The 17,457-nt window shown below is 46.0% G+C and overlaps 1 protein-coding gene across 1 annotated transcript in view; it reads right to left on the bottom strand.

Moving 5' to 3' along the window:
* Positions 1-17,457, bottom strand: part of ATP8A2 (ATPase phospholipid transporting 8A2) — a 444,189-nt gene that overhangs the window by 279,855 nt on the left and 146,877 nt on the right. The window contains exon 24 of the mRNA XM_032611707.1: positions 2,945-3,117. Within this exon, the coding sequence (XP_032467598.1) occupies positions 2,945-3,117 (173 nt within the window). The remainder of the gene's footprint in view (positions 1-2,944; positions 3,118-17,457) is intronic.

Raw genomic sequence — 17,457 nt, 5'->3', positions numbered from 1 at the left:
CTTTTGTGCCACAAACAGTACCACTGAGAAAATGAAAAGACAGCCTACAGAAGGAGAAAAAATATTTGTAAATTATATATCTGATAAATAGTTTATCCAGAATACATAAAGAACTCTTACAACTCAATAATACAAGAGACAAATAATCCCATTAAAAAAATGTGCAAAGGACTTGAACAGACATTTCTCCAAACAAGATATATAAATGGCCAATAAGCATATGAAAAGATTCTTAGCATCATCAACCATCAGGGAAGTGCCTATCAAAACCACAATGACAGACTTCTCTGGTGGTGCAGTGGATAAGACTCCACAGTCCCAATGCAGGGGGCCCGGGTTCGATCCCTGTTCAGGGAACTAGATCCCACATGCATGCTGCAGCCAAGGAGCTGGTGAGCTGCAACTACAGAGCCCGCCTGCCGCAACTAAGACCCAGCGCAACCAAATAAATAGTAAAAAAATTTTAAAAAACCCACAATGAGGAATCGCCTCACACCTACTAGGATACCCAATCAAAAGATGGATAATAACAAGCGTTAGCCTACATGTGGAGAAACTGGAACCTTCACACACTGCTAGTGAGAATATAAAACGGGGCAGTCACTTTGGAAGCCAGTCAGACGGTTCCTCCAAAGGTTAAATATACAGTTACTTCCTGACCCAGCACTTTCCCTCCTGGGTGTGTACCCAAGAGAAATAAACACATAAATCCATACAAAACCTTGTACATGAATCTTCATAGCAGCATTACTCATAATAGTCAAAAAGTATCAACAGGGCTTTCCTGGTGGCGCAGCGGTTGACAGTCCGCCTGCCGATCCAGGGGACACGGGTTCGTGCCCCGGTCCGGGAAGATCCCACATGCCGCGGAGCGGCTGGGCCCGTGAGCCATGGCCGCCGAGCCCGCGCGTCCGGAGGCTGTGCTCCGCGGCGGGGGAGGCCACAGCAGTGAGAGGCCCGAGTACCGCAAAAAAAAAAAACAAAAACAAAAACAAAACAAAAAATAAAAATAAATTAAAAAGGGAGGGGACCACCATAAAACCAGGAAGCACGGTCTTTCATTTCCAGATGCTCTGATCATCCCTCACTGTCTCAGGTCCCTCAGAGCTGTACTGAGCGTCCCGACTTCCAGGCAAAATGGGCTTCTCATCCATTGTTTCAAGCACATTTGAATCTGTTCCTCGCCCCCATGGTCCTCAGATGTCCTACAGCCACAGGCACAAAAGCAACATTTCTCTCCAGCACGGAGGCTCCACCAGCCTCCAGCGTTCCCTGGCCTTCGGTGGCAGGTTCCGAATTAAGAAAAGGGATCAGGACAGCCAAAAAAAAAGACAGGGAATATCATTATGTGAAGACAGACGGTCAGGGCTCTGCGGGGAGGTGTACTCGTGGAGACAGTGAGAACAGATTCTTTGGTCTCGTACAGAAACCAGTAGGGGGAGGGGGCAGGGCTGGGGAGACCTGGGAGAGAAGACCTTCCTGCTGGCAGGGCAGTGGGGCCCTCAGACTGGCTGGGCATCCCCAGCGGGCAGGGTCCTGTGGTCTGGGCAGAGAGGCGTGGCACCACCAGGGCCTTCGGGTAAGGCAGAAATGGCAAGGCCACTTGTCAATGTGACAACGGTTATTCTAACTGCACCAGGCTCAGACCCACAGGAGGCGTTCCTCAGAGACTAAAACAGCAAGGAAGTTCAAAGCATCTTGATAACAGGCTTCTGAGAAAGTATCAAAGGAAACAATGTATGAAAAGCGTATAACCGTAAAATACAAGAACAGGCAACAATGAAATGATTAATCCAGCAATATGCATTGAGCATTTAACCACCACATACCAGGCGCTGCCTGGACACAGTGCTTTCAGAGATGGGAAGCTCCCCTCTCACCTTTCAAGTTGTTTGCTGCAAAACTGGGGTGGTGCCACTCGTCTTTTTAGTTTATTCTCTTTCTATCGTGCTTTGCCTTATTGCACTTCACCAGATACTGTGTTTTTTTACAAACTGAAAGCTTGTGGCAACCCTGAGCTGAGCAAATCTCCTGGTGCTCTTTTTTCCAACAGCATCTGTTCACTTTGTATCTCTGTGACTCTGTGTCACTTTTTGGTAATTCTTAAAATATTTCAAACCCTGGACAGCAAAAACGAACGCCGCTCAAGGCTCAGGTGATGGTTAGCGTATTTTTAGCAATAAGGTATTTCTGACTTGTACATTTTTTTACAATGTTACTGCACACTTAACAGACTACAGTATAGCGTAAAAATAACTTATACACACACTGAGAAACCAAAAAATTCCCCGGACCTGTGTTATTGCAATATTCGCTTTATTGTGGTGGCCTAGAAACAAACCTATAGTATCTCCCAGGTCTGCCTATAATTTGCCTGACTTTCAAATCTCTATCAAAACTGGACCTTGTATAGCCAGTAGTCAATGGGTTGTTAACAATCCCACCCTAAAAACCCTTCCCAGATTTCGAGAAAAGCCAGCAGGGGCATCTGGTTAGATCTTAAAACAAAAATTGTCACAGCACGGTCCGCAGCCAAAACTCCTTGTGGACTGAAAAGAAGCACCGACTGTCCGTCAGGAAAGAGGCATCCAAATCCCACAAGACTTGGAAGTTGAGAGCATCCGTCCGGAACCAAGGAACCAAGTCCTTGGGACCCTTCTAACATCCCACGAGCTTGAGGCCGAGTGTTTCATTTTACCTATGTGAATATGACCAGAGACCCTGGCTTTGATCACTCTGATCTGCTCAGAAGTCAATAAACAAAACAAAAATGCAAAAACCACTAACCGCCTTGCGCGCAATCTGTGAGTGGACAGTTGAATGTGTATTATTGTTTTGCTTTTTGTTTTTTCCCCAAAGCTTATTCCCATGAATGGTTCTTTCACGTAAACCCAGGACTCAGACAAGTCAGAATATGAGTCTCGGGCAGCCTCCGTGAGCCTACCTGCAGCATATGACCGCTTTGCATGAGAGGGCCAAGTCCAGGAAGCTTCTCCTGACCTCGAAGGACAGCGCATACTTCAGGGTATGCCCGTCGATGATGAGGGCCGCGTCGTTCTCCTTGCCCAGAAGACTCCCAAGGTCAGCGCAGTGCTGAGTAATGGCTGCCCGCGTGGCCTGAAACAAGGGCGGGGTGGGGGGGGGGGGGCGGACATGTCACATTTTAATAAATCAAAAACAGAAGCTTTTAAAAAGCAGAAAGAAAGGCCCAGAAATCCAAAGTACGTTCCTTAAAATGAAAACATGCCCACTCTAATGTAAAACATACAGAGCTCAACTTGGCCTATTTACACATTAAAATGACACTGGCCTGCCCTCTAGGTCTGTGCTATGGGTGAAAACATCCCCATCGTGAAAAATTTTTTTTTAAGCTTTTTTTTTGATGTGTACAATTTTAAAAGTCTTTATTGAATTTGTTACAATATTGCTTCTGTTTTATGTTTTGATTTTTTTTGGCCCCAAGGCATGCAGGACCTCAGCTCCCCAAAGAACCTGCACCCCCTGCATTGGAAGGCCAAGTCTTAACCACTGGACTGCTAGGGAATATCACATAGTGATATTTACATTTGATATTTACAATAACCTCCTCTGGTTGCCCTGTATCCAAATTCTTCTCCATTGGAACTTTCATTGCTTAGGTTCTGATGACTGTCTTTCTCTCCCCTCCTTTACACTACATACATATTATTCTTGGTGTCCCTAGAACAGGAAACTCCATAAAAACAAATACATTTTTTGGGAAAAGGTAACGTTGCTGGAGCTTAAATGCCAAGCATCTCTCAGTTCACACAAGGTCACCTTTAAAGCATCCAAAAGATATTAGAGGATATAAAAATAACACAAAAGATGAATTTCCATTCTCTGCTGAGATCTGCAGATTAAACCATTTCTCTCCACGTATCATCAGAGTAAGAAACGAACTGATAATTTTTTCATGTTACAAAAAATATCCAATAAATTAAACTGCCAATACGTTTTAAAACATTGCTACCAACCTAAATAAGTGCTTTGGTGGGATGTCTACGATCAGATGGAATTAAAGCATAGAACCACTTTTGAGATTTAAAAACAAGGACGTTCTGATCTTCCAACGGAATTTGTGATTACAAATAGGATATCTAGTTCAAATATAATATATAAAAGACAATTTTTGGTTCATGATAAAAAGCCTGCTTAAGTTAATCAGGGAAGCACATAGGTCAGCTGAAATTATTCCGTCTGGACAACTGTCCTTCGGCTATTAAGTTATATTTACATCTAGCATCTGGTAACATAAATTACAATTAAGAAATATGTGGGGGCTTCCCTGGTGGCGCAGTGGCTGAGAGTCCGCCTGCCGATGCAGGGGACACGGGTTCGTGCCCCGGTCCAGGAAGATCCCACATGCCGCGGAGCGGCTGGGCCCGTGAGCCATGGCCGCTGAGCCTGCGCGTCCGGAGCCTGTGCTCCGCAACGGGAGAGGCCACAGCAGTGAGAGAGGCCCGCGTACCGCAAAAAAAAAAAAAAAAAAAGAAATATGTGGAATGAACAGGGATTCTTCCAGCCCTCGTTAAACTGAGGATCAGCTACCATCACAAAGTGAGAAGCAGAATATACTATCTTACTGCTCAGTTACCCTTTGAACAAGAGACTTTGACAATATTAAAAAGATGCACCTAAAGCACAATTGGGGTGCTATAGTTAGGTGGCCTGGGGTCTGGTCCCAACTCTCCACTTACTACCTCTGTGACCTTGGGCAAAATACAGGACCTCTTTAAACAGCAGTTTTCTCGGGTGTAAAACAGAGCTAAGGATACTCACTCCGAATACTCACCTCATAGCACTTTTCTTATGAAAAGTGAGCTGCTCGGAGTTATCTACTTGGCATATAATATGCATCCAATAAAACCCATTCCTCTTCCTGTTACTACTTATTCATGAAGAACTTCCTACACCAGGGAAAACACACATCTCTGCCACTTCAGACGGTGAATAAATGCCCTAAGTGACAATGCCTGCTTTGTCAATGCAATAATAGAGGAATTGATAAAATAATGCTCTAAGAGAAAAAGTTACATTGACTTTTTCCAAAAATAAAGGACACTTTATACTTCTTACTCTTGGTTAGTTGCGTAATCCCGAATCTCAAACAAAACATCTATGCTTACTTTATCTGTGCAAACAGCCTGCCCTTTAGAGTTTGGGTAGAGAAGAAAATTCCACCCACTTAGGGAAACCCCGGCTTGGCAGCCTGTGGGTGTCACCGGGGGAATCAGACAGGTCCGGGCAACTCTGGAGGCGTGCCTGCCGGGGTCCAAGCACAGCAGACAGAAAACCCTCCCGGGAAACGTCTCGCCAAAGCAATCAGGCCGGTTTGCAGATCTGGTCCACGGACAGCAAGCCGGCGCCGTGGCAGAGGCTCAGACCAGCCCAGGGTCCTTCGAGGAAGACGCTGAGGGCACAAGTCCCTGAGGTGCGCAGACCCTGCCTACGGCTCTTCTTTATGGGGACACAGCACCAGTGGAGCTACGCCGAGAGTGATATCATGAAGGTTACTTTCTCTACTTGGGATTATTTCTGGAGTCTGCATGAGGACAGACCAGACACTGACAGCTCTTCTTCCTGGGGGAGGTCCAAGTATTGGTGGTTGACCACCTATCACTGTGGGAGGCTCGGGCAAGATGCGGAGGGGTGCCACCAGAAGAAGCCTGAGCAAAGGGAACATGATGGGAGAAACACGCTGAGAGAACTATGTCCCTGATGTTACCATGGCTGTCGCCCCAGAATCATACCCCTGCCCTTCCCGGGAGTGGAAACCAATAGCTCTTATCTAAGTTCCAGGAGGAAGCGGCATAGAAAAAAACAAGAACTGGTTCAAAACATCTAGGCCCAAGATGGTGGAAGAGTTGACTTCCAGTGGACTTTGAGCCTCACTGTACACTCGTTAGCTGCTAAATGACACACCCACCAGTGCCGGGACAGTTGACAGTTGCCATGACAACAACCAGAAAAACCCAAACGACCACGACTGAAAAGGAGTATGACATCAGTTCCGGGTCCAAACACATCCCTATTCCCGGATAACCCCTGAATATTCCTGCTACTCTTTCCGAATCCCTCCCTTTCACTCTGACCCTCCCATATATTTGGTATATGTGTCAGCTTCTCAACCCAGTTGGCCGCTTCTCCATTCTTTGGCCGTTCGGTAAAGCTTGCGCTGTCCCGGTGTCAGCACCAGTCTTGTTACTGGCTGTGCGATCCCTTTTCCTCCCTCCACCCCTCAACCCTAGTTTCCCCCTCCGGCCACGTGAAGACACAGCATGAAGACAAACCAGGAAGAGAACCCTCATCAGGCCCTGGATCTGCCGGCACCTTGATCCTGGGCTTTCAGCCTTCACAACCATGAGGAGTGAATTCCCGGTGTTCAGGCCACCCAGACCATGGTACTTCTGTTACAGCAGCCCGAGCTGACTAAGACGAAAGGTCACTCCTGGAACTCACTGGCGACGCAGCTCTTCTTGGCAGAGCGGATATAGAGATGAAAGGACCATGTGGGTACAGTCAATGCGCAAGCAACAAGCTGTCACGTTTACTGCCTGGAGTAAGGTTTCTACTTTAACATCGTAACTGCAGGGACAGCATACACAACACGGGAGACAAGGCTGTGAATGCATGGCGGGGTTGGGCGTGGCAGGTGGTCAGGGCAAGGCCTCTAGGAGCAGGCGATGCCCATGGGGGTAATGACCCCTTGGCGGTGCTGAACTGTACCCTGTAGAAACATGGCGGCCAAGCTGTCCACCTGCAGTGAGAACACCAAACATTCCTAAATCACGCAACACCGATAAAAGAGATTTCACATTTATATTCCATTGACCGGGCATGTTCTCACACGCTGGTAAAGAGTACAGTACATTAATAAATGGGTTCAAATGAACAGTTACGTGAGTCAAACCTATTACCGTCAACCAACCAAGACGTAGTTACTGAAGTTCCTACTATGCTCTATGGTATCTACCCTATAAGTCCTACAATACAATCAGGGTGGCAAATGCACACACAAAAGAATGAACTAATCAAAACCTAATATTCTCCTGATGGGCATATTGTAGACCTCACCAGGATCACACCCTTGCCCGGTGTGGCTCGTTTTTGTGTTTAGCTGGAATTATACTAAATTTTAAATTCTATGAAGGCAGAAACTCCTTTTGCCAAAAATCTCTGACCACGAGAGCGCAGAGCAGGCGCGCCATAAATGTGCTGACTCCCTAAATTAACTGATGTGTCTAAGCTAAGCCTTCACCGTAATATCTTTAAGAGATTATTTACTGGTCTTCGAGGCATCTGTTTGTCTGACCTTCTCGTGGGCTATTCAGCCTTCCTGGTATATTTTTACGTTACATCTTCCTTAAAAACGATCGGTCCTTGATTCTTCTTATTCCATGTATCCTGGACTCTTTGCCTTCAATGTCCTCGAGGCCTAACCTTCCCCCTTACCTGAACCAGCCTGTTCTCCCGGCACTTCATCTGCTCAGAATCACACCTGTGCCTTTGAGACTGAAAACCTTTCCTACCACTAAACTCCCTCCAGATTCATCCTTCCAACTCTACCCTTGTCTCCAGCCTCTACTTTGGTCTTTAATTCCTACGTTTTCAATGCCCACTCAGCAATAATCTTTGATCAAACCCAGACTAGCTCGGCCCACCACACACGTGTGGCAGAATATAGGTCCCTTCTGTGTAATTCTCGAGCAAGCCAATCGGAGGTGTGGTGTTAATATCACAAACAGCTCCTTATTCTCCAATGGACCATGGTTCAAAACTCTACTTGTGAGTTAGTTATTGGGCACTTAGACTCTATTTTCCCAAAGGAACGACGTTACAAAGTGTGGCTGGATCCCAGGGCCTGTTAATGCCTATTTAGCCTAGTTGCTAAAATTTATACTGCAGTCTCCGATTTTAATAAAACACCGACTATGGAAGTTACAATGGACTTGGCTGTTAGCGGGGGGCATAGGGAGCTGGGGCTGGGGCTTCATTTCCTGAAAGTTACGAAACATCCCGGAATTCTTCATTAGAATTTGCCTTTTAGGCGTTATTATGAAAAAATATATTTCCAGCTCAGCATAGATGTTCTTCCATTTTGTCTTCCTTCACAATTGAAAACACACATGACTTAAAGCCAAAAGTGGGCAACTCTGAGTAAAGGCTGATCCCTGAGCCACGCCAGACACTTTTCCCCAGACATGCTGTACAATGAACCCTGTGCTTCCTATCAGTAAGGTCAGCACTTGTCTCTGCCTTGCCGGGTTTTTAAATAAGATTCTATAAACACCATAGACAGTGCTACCCTGTGATCTCGGGAAATGGTTGTCTCTCTGCTGATTCACAGATCAGAGGTTCACTGATGGCCCCTGAGCACAGCTGAAGCACACCCCGCTCGGCCTACAAGCAGATGGGACCTGGAAGGCAGTTCTACTGTTAATCACTTTAGATTCAATAAACAAAGCGGGAGAGACAACCATTTCTAGAACCCGGATGCATTTTTACCAATTTGCAGATAGCAGGAATCTCTCCTCGAAATTAAACAGTGCCGGCAGCGGTGAACCCTGTCGAGGCAGGTCATCCTCTCCCTCCCCGAGCTCCGCAGTGTCCTGAGGAATTTCTGAGACGCCCTGGTAGCAGCAGCTGCCTCAGCCCTCACTTTGATGTTCTGCAAATTCCAACGGGCTCAGAGCTGACGATGCTGAAAAGCCAGGATGGCTCGGGTTTCAGGAGCAGCAACTCAACCAAATCAGCGTTAAAGTTAAAGGAGCAAAGTACCTTCTCCTGAATGAACCTTGGGCCCGTGAGCCTCTAACCGTCATGCTCATCCTCTAGCCCACAGGTTCAAGAGAAGAGGAATCTGTAGATAAGAGGAATCTATTAAATGCGTCGTGTCTCAAGGACTTCCTGTAATACAAATCATTTCAAGAAAGATGAGATTATACTTTACAGGCACGAAGCAAACATCCTAAAGAGATAATGTGGACTCTTGCTACAGGTACCCAGGTGCCTGCCTGGTACCCTCAGATCACCTTTTATCACCACCCCCATCAGGCTTTTCTCTACACTGGCTTTCTCTACCTCCCATAGAAGGTTTCCATTTCTGATTAAAAAAAAAAAAAAAAAATTATCTTCTCAGTGTAAACCCACTCAACTTACTGAATTCACACTAGCATATAACCTCTACAGAAGTCTTTTTGCTTTTGTTTTTTGTTAATCAGCTTCTTTGAACCGCTTCCACAATTAAAATACAGAAGACTTCCATCACCCCAAATGTCCCCCCGAGCCATTTTGCAAGCACTCCCCTCCCCTCTCCCACCGCCAGCATCCAGCCATCATTGATCCACTTCTGTTACTATAGTTTTGCCTCTTCTAGAATGCCATACAAATAGAATCACCGTTGCCAGTCTTTTCTGTCTGGCCTATTCACTTAGCTTATCTTTTGAGATCCGTCCAAAGTTTCTGCACTTATCAACAGCTTATTCCTTTTTGTTTCCAAGTAGTATTCCAATGTATGACTATACCACAACTGTCCACTCACCTGTTATTATACATTGGGGCTGTTTCCAGTTTTAGGATATTCCAAATAATTCTACTATAAATATTTGTATACTAGTCTTTGTGTGAACATGTTTTTATTTTTCTCGGGTAGATACCTAAATTGAAATTACTCCGTCATACCATCTATACAGATACATGCAGAGCACACGCATGTTTAACTTTATGGAAACCATGAGACTGTTTTCCAAAGTGGCTGCATCATTGCCTTCTCAACGGTCCCGTCTGAGCATTCTAGCTATGCCTCCTCCTTGTCAACACTGACACCAGCAGTCTGTTTAACTTCAGCTTTAGATTCTAAGGGCTACGTTGTGTTAGATTTAGTAGTTTTAATTTGCATTTCCCAAATGACTAACGGTGTCAAATCTCTTTTAATGCTTAATGAATTAAATGGATTTCTATTCGCTGGGATTGCACGGCATACAACTAAGCACGGTGGAATAATTCACGTAATACACGGGGAATTTTTTTTTTTTTTTGCGGTACGCAGGCCTCTCACTGCTGTGGCCTCTCCTGTTGCGGAGCACAGGCTCCGGACGCGCAGGCTCAGCGGCCATGGCTCACGGGCCCAGCCGCTCCGCGGCATGTGGGATCTTCCCGGACCGGGACACGAACCCGTGTCCCCTGCATCGGCAGGCGGACTCTCAACCACTGCGCCACCAGGGAAGCCCACGGGGAATATTTTTTATATAGGGTAATAACAACCATGTACGGAGGCTAGCACCAAGAATCTCTCTTTAGGGCTGGAGACCCTATTTTTGCAGTTTCTCCTTTTCTTTTTACATCTTCCATCTCTCAAAGATCCACATTTTCCTGGAAAGTCATCCCCAGCAAGATTAGAAGAGAGATTCAGTAAGTGGGGCACGTGAAAGAAACTGGGCAGCAGCTGCTCACCAGCAAGTATCATTTTTAAGAAAGAGACCATTTATTCACTTAGGCTTCAGAGCCTAGAAAGTTTGAAAACTATCAATCACCACTATTTACTGAAACAAAATTTGACTAACAGTTGTGACAGAGCTCAAATCACCGAGGTTAAAAACCTCCCTGAAAATATGTACTTTCTTTCGCTTCTCAAAGGATATTAAATAGCACACCTAATATGCTTAATTTATTTTCTGCCACAAAACTAGATTTTGATTTTAGCGCCAGGAATCCTTTTACATACTAAAGAAATGTGTTCTTGCATAGCTGTGTATAATAATATCTCAAAAATAATGCAGATGTGTGAAAAAGCGTTTGCTATTTGAACCTCTGCTATGGATCCTTTTTGCAGGTTGAGAAAGGAGATAACCCTTTTTAAGAAATGATTTCAAAGTGGGACCCTCCCGCAGGAAGAATGTGACATCCCCATTTGTGAGGGATCGCTCAGCTGCGTATAAAATGACCCTTTCTAATTCCACGGAACAGTTGCTTCTCACACATCTGTCCAGAATGGATCTCAGGAAGTCACTGTCTATTCTGGGGACACAATGAATCACATTAAAATCATCACACTAGATAAACAACAAGGTCCTACTGTAGAGCACGGGGAACTACATTCAATACCCTGTGATAAGCCCTAGGAGAAAATAATACGAAAGAACGTATGTATGTACAACTGAGTCACTGTGCGGTGCAGCAGAAATTAACACAACACTGTAAGTCAACGATACTTCAATAAAATAAAGAACTCATACAACAGAAAAAAGAAAAGTACTGTCAGTGATTCTGAAAGAGTCACAAATAACACGTTAATCTCTAAAGTGCCTGATGCCCTCCAAGCTCCTTGGGCACCCCCCTCCCAAAAAGAATCATCGCACTCACCAGGAATAATTTTACTGTCAACACAACAACCTCAACTTTGTTACTTAATTTCCTGACCTTTGGAGATTTACATTTTTAACTTTTAACGTATCTATATTATATATCTATAATATAGTCATTGGTTTAACGATCTCTACAGTGGCCTTGATTCTTGGACGAATTATAAAGTGCCCAAAGCAAACACAATGGTGATTGAGTTGAGAAATTTTAAAACAAAGTACTGCAGAAAAAGTTGCTAGAGTATTTTTAATGAACTGTGTGATTAAGTATGTCAGCTAAACTTTGGCCAAGGAAGACAGAGTGCTATTGGTCTCACACAAAAAGATAAAATACCCCAACAAGGACCCACTGTATAACACAGGGAACTATACTGAATATTTTGTAATACTGAGTACTACGATACTCAATAATAATAATAAGGGAAAATAATCTGAAAAAGAATACATACGTATATATACATATACATGTATACATATATATGTATGTATAACTGACTCACTTCGCTGTACAGCTGAAACTAACACAACATGGTAAATCAACTATACTTCAATTAAAGAAAAGATAAAATACCAATTGCAAACTGAAGATCTACATTTGCTCCACAGTGACAAACGCTAACATCTGTTACGCCCTCATAGGAAGCACATCGTAGGTACCACAAAATCATCTCAATGCTTGACCTACCTACCTATGGTAAGACCAATTTCTTAATAAACATACGCTTTTAAAATAAACCTTATGGATGCCATGTAAGAACATAAACATGATAATATTAATTTCCCGACGTTGGGGGTTTAAGCTTTTCACGTTACTATTTCGATAATACAGCCTTTGCACTTCCTACTTCTAAAGGCTTCTGGACTCTTAGAGGAATTATAATGCGTCCAGACTGTGTTTAGACCGGTATGAACAACAAAAACAGTAAAAAAACCCAAACATTTCTGAAAGAGAAATAGTGAAGGCAGATCATGGAAGATCCCCAAATGCACGAGCGGCAGCAGTGAAGGGTGTAGCCACGCGAGAAAATGGGCCCTTGGGCTCCCATCTCGGGTCCATGGAGGCGAAAGCACGGGACACGGAGGGCTGGGCCTCGCTGCCGCCCGCATACTCCCCAGCCACAGCTGACCCACCCTGGCCCGGTTCTGGAAAGAGCCCGTCCATGGGTCCTCCTCAGTTTTCCTGGAATCGCTGTCGTTGGGGAGAACAGGCTGTCACGTGCCTACCAACCTCTGCTCTGTTAGGGAAACATCTCACGTCAGCGTGGGACACTGTCACAAACTTACACACTTCCTAAACGATCGCCTCCAGTCGGAAAAGTCAGGGGCATGTTTCGTGACACACACGTCTTCAAAATCAATAAATAAAACCACATGAATCAGTAAAAGTGTAGGAAAGGTCTCATTTCCACGGGAGACCTCCACACTGATGACGGAGGGGGGAGGAAGCCTCGTCATGTTTCATCTGGGCGCCTGGTCGAGAGGCAGACCCCACGACCAGCCAGGGTGGGCGAGGGCGGGCAGCCTGGGACACTCCTCACCGGGCTCTCCGCAGACTGGCAAGGACTCAGGGTTATGGAGATAAAGTTGACACTGAAATACAGAGCAAGGACAAAAAGCCTTCGTGTCACCTTTACCCATTAAGGGTCTATTATGTGCATATGCTTCTAGGGGTAGAGAGGCCCAGAGACAAAGAAAGAGCCATACAGACAACATAGAAGTGCCAAGAATCACCACGTGCGCACATCCAGGCCGCAGGACTGAAGGCCTGTGAGGCGTGGGGGCCCCAGGCGTGCATTAGGACGCACCGAGGGACAGACCGGCGGGCTGAGCTAGGGGGCAGCAGGAGGACCCCTTCCCAGAGCCTGCAGGGAGCTGACGCGGGCTTCTACGTGGAAAATGCCCACCGATGACACACGTGCAAGACGCGAGGAGGACACAAAGCAGCTAAGGGGCCTTCACGTGATGAGGGTCTCGCCTTCTTCGGGATGATGGAGACAAAACCAAGAAAGGCGCTGAAGCAAAGCACACGCGGTGCTCGATGAACAGTCAGTCGGAGGCCGAGAGGCAAGACGGGGCTGAGTGTAAGCCTCTCGGCAGGTGGATAAACCGGGCATCACCGGGAAAGGCACGGGAGGATGGCGGGGGGGGGGTAGCCCGGGACTGGGGGTCAGAGCAGAGCGGATTTGGTTTAAGAGGAAACCCCTGTTCCCTGCGAGACCGTGGCGGGCAGGCCGGCTGGATGGCGGGGAACACCCGGCCTTGCTCTGGGGGACTCTGCTTCTCGGAAGCCACGCCAGCCACCGCGCCCGCAAAGTTCCCACGGAGCATCCACAGCTCGTTCTGTGTGGATCACATGACGTCTCCATCCACGCTGCCCTGAGAACGGAAAGGACACCATCTGGGCAGTTTCCCTACTACTCCTCAGTGAGCAGAGCCAACAAAGCACATCGCTCAGCAGGTGCTGAGCTACGGCCGCCGCCCCCCGGACACCGACCCGGGCAGAGCCATCGTCCGCTGTCGGCTGAGAACCACCTCCGCTCTGCTTGGTCCCCCGCACGCATCAGCACGTGCCCGGGGTCACGGGCTTCCTACTGAAGCTCTGAGAGGCCTGGAGGCGTCAGCTTCGTGTACCATTCACACCTTCAGTAAGCAGGCGTGGATGTGACTGAGACACGGCCGTGCCCCCAGATCCAATCTCCCTGGGGACACGTATGGGGCACATCCACGGGTGCACATGCCAGGGAGGAAGGTCAAGCAGGGTCAGGAAGCAGGAGTCCATCGGAAACTGGACACGAGTGGCCAGTCAAGGAGACACCGACTTACAGGCCAAAGCACAACAGTTTACGCTTAACTGGACAAAAGGTCCCGACAGTCCATTTGAGGCCAGGAAATATAATCCATAGGTCGCTTTTAGGTTAGTTATTCATCCCACTTTAAAACAAAAACAAAACCCACTTCACCCAAAATTAAAAAAACGAAAACGGGCAATTTCACATGAAAGCTCTGATACCAGTTTCTCTTGGAAACTACAGCACAGGGGACCCCTGGGCCCATGTCCTGCATGGCCACTGCGCCTGAGATACAGGAAGGAGCTCTCCTGGCTACGACGCCTCCCCTCCGCACTGACTGCCCCTCAGTACTGGGCACTGGGCATCACGGGCTGCTGGGAATGTGCTGCTCCGTTTCTCTGCCCACCTGCCACTAAAAGTGGGAATAACCGTGAGGAGGGCGGCCACGGCCCCCTGCTTCAGGGATGCTGATCGACCTCAAACATTCCCTGCACGTTCCTGGCCCTGCAGGACTGTGCTGGACCCGCTCCCCTTGGTGAGCACCGTCTTCTTTGATCTTTAACGGGACACGACTGGTGCAGAGACACGCTCCCCCGACTTCTCTCAGCGCTTTCTGGGCTGTTTCTAATACGGGTGCAGGGTTCTATATTCCACCCAGCTGACAAAGGATCGGCCTCTACAAATAAACTAGTAATTTTGAGAGAACATACAAATTCCCAGATGTAAAACCCAAAGGGATCCAGAGGAATGAAGATTTCCTGAAGCTTCTTAAATGGCTTTCTGCAGAGATTTCACCTCTAACACACACATACACACACACACACACACACACACACACACACAGAGACACACACAGACAGACACACACAGACACAGAGCTTTCCAGATGGCTAGCATTTCTATAGGGAAAAATAAAGCGTCCACTTTACTATCAAAAACTTTGAATAAAATGGCATACTCGATGTAGTTAGGAACTTCTAAAGTGCCTATGAGAGCTTCCCTCTTTATATATATATTTGGGGGGTCCCAAGTCTTAGTACAAAAAGCTTAAAAGAAGAGATGAAAAGCTATTCTGAGAAAAATATATACATACATCCTATATATTATATATATGGCATATATGATATATAAAAAATATATATATAATACTTATATACTATATACACTCTAATATACCATACCAAATAGTTTTATATATATATATATATACATACATACATATATATATATATATATATATATATATACACATCACAAACCATTTTTGTTAACCTTACTAAACTCTATTCAACAAATACTATGCTGTTACATACAGGTGATACTCAAAGTATTGGGGATATAAAGATATAATAGGTCCCCCCCCTGCCCACAAGTCTTTAAGAAGCATGCTTCCTACCAGGGACACAAGAATGGAAATGCTTGATTTGGTTAGAAGAGTAGCACAGGTCTACCAGACTGAGCATGTACTTCTGTGTGAATGTTGGTAGGTGGGACAGACAGTCTGCAATTATCCGCAGACCCCACCACTCCTTAACGGACTATTACAGAGAGCTGTGAAAAAAAAAAAAAGAATAATAACGTAAATGAAAGAGAAATAGATTCTAACAGGGGAGAAACAAGGAGCAAGAGAAAACTACTAAAAAACAAACAAAGCCCAGAGATTAGTTTATAATTGTCAACCTTTAAAGAGAACTAAAGAGGAAAATTTAATACTGGAAAATTTAGCAGAATTCACGATGGACAAAAGGGTATCCCAGCAAAGAATCAACTCTGCAAAGGAACTGCAACCTGACACCTGTCCTCACCCATCAGCATCCATGGAGGAACACCTAGACACCCCCTGGGAAGCTAGGCTTGGGGCGAGGGGGAAAGATCCTGGGTTAAGAAAGGTGAATTTCTTTTAACTTTTAAAAGTTTTAATTTAAGCATAGTTAATCTAGAATAGTGTGTTAATTTCTGCTGTACAGTATAGCAAAGTGATTCAATCAAACATATATATCCTTTTTCATATTCTTTTCCATTATGGTTTATCACAGGATATTGAATATAGTTCCCTGTGCCCTACAGTAGGACCTTGTTGTTTATCCATTCTATATTTAATAGTTTGCATCTGTTAATCCCAAACTCCTAACTTATCCCTCCAGAAAGCTGAGTTTCTGCATCCTATAAGGAAACTGACTCAGGGCTCAGCTCAAGGACCTGTGTTACCCTCGGGGCACTCAGCAAGCCCACCTTCTCCCCATTTACTGCTGGACCCTCTCACCATCTGCCCTCCTGGGGAGGAGGGACCTCTCCACTGATGCTTTCACTGCTACCTCTCGAGGCTCAGGTGACTGACCCGCAGATACGCTCCAATCTTTCCCGAGGGAAAGGATGGCTTGGGGGAGGGAGCCCTGCGTGGGGAGTGGAGTCTGGGCCAGGGGCGGGGCCGAGAGCCACACACGGTGAGGCCGGGGTGAGGAAGAGTGGAGATGAAGACGTCAGGAGCAGAAATACCAGGGTGGGGGGTTGGTAACAAAGCCAGGCGTGGAAGGGGCCGTCACCTTCAACAACAGCCGGACGACCTTTGTGGAGATGGAGACGGCGGAGAAGGCCAGAGGGATGAGGGGAGGGGAGGGCGGGTGGACATACGGTTCAATTTTGGAGCCTGTTAATTACACGAGGTACCTTGATCCATCCTTCTCAGATATACTTCAAAGCCTAATAAACTCCTCCAAGACAAGTTTTAAAGGTTTAAGTTATTCCCAAATTGAACAAGCCCGAAGACTCACGAGGGCTCAAATTCACTAGGTATCTGTGCTAGATTACCCCCCGTCCTCCAGAATAAAAGAAAACTCACCAACACCAGAAATATGTGGGAAATGGTGATTTGCAGGAGACCAGAGCGTCCCTAGTGCTTGAAACTATGTAGAGAATAAAAAAAAGAGAAGCGGCTCTGTTCTCCAGACTTACATTTACTAGGTTCTAAATCCAGCCCAGATTTGACCTTTGCTTTAAATAGATTTTCTTGGAGAGAAGGGAAGAAAACATTGATTCATCCGAGACTTCTGAACGACCTACTGTTCACATTACTTGAAATAATGTCTGCTTTAAATCAGAATTCTTGAGACACAGAAATAAATATACCAAGAGGTTTCTAATTCTGCGCTTTCACCAACGGATTATTTTCAGTCACAACAGTGGACGAACTTGATACGGCCTTTCCAGAAGAAGGCCTGCAACCACAGAGCCGAAGCCAGGGAGGAATCCATCAGATCGCTACCATCCAGGCTCAGGCTGCAGCCTGT

This window comes from Phocoena sinus, chromosome 18, assembly GCF_008692025.1.
Source record: "Phocoena sinus isolate mPhoSin1 chromosome 18, mPhoSin1.pri, whole genome shotgun sequence".
Lineage (NCBI taxonomy): Eukaryota > Metazoa > Chordata > Mammalia > Artiodactyla > Phocoenidae > Phocoena > Phocoena sinus.
Note: the sequence above shows the minus strand (reverse complement) of the source record. Positions and strands in the feature narration are given on the sequence as shown.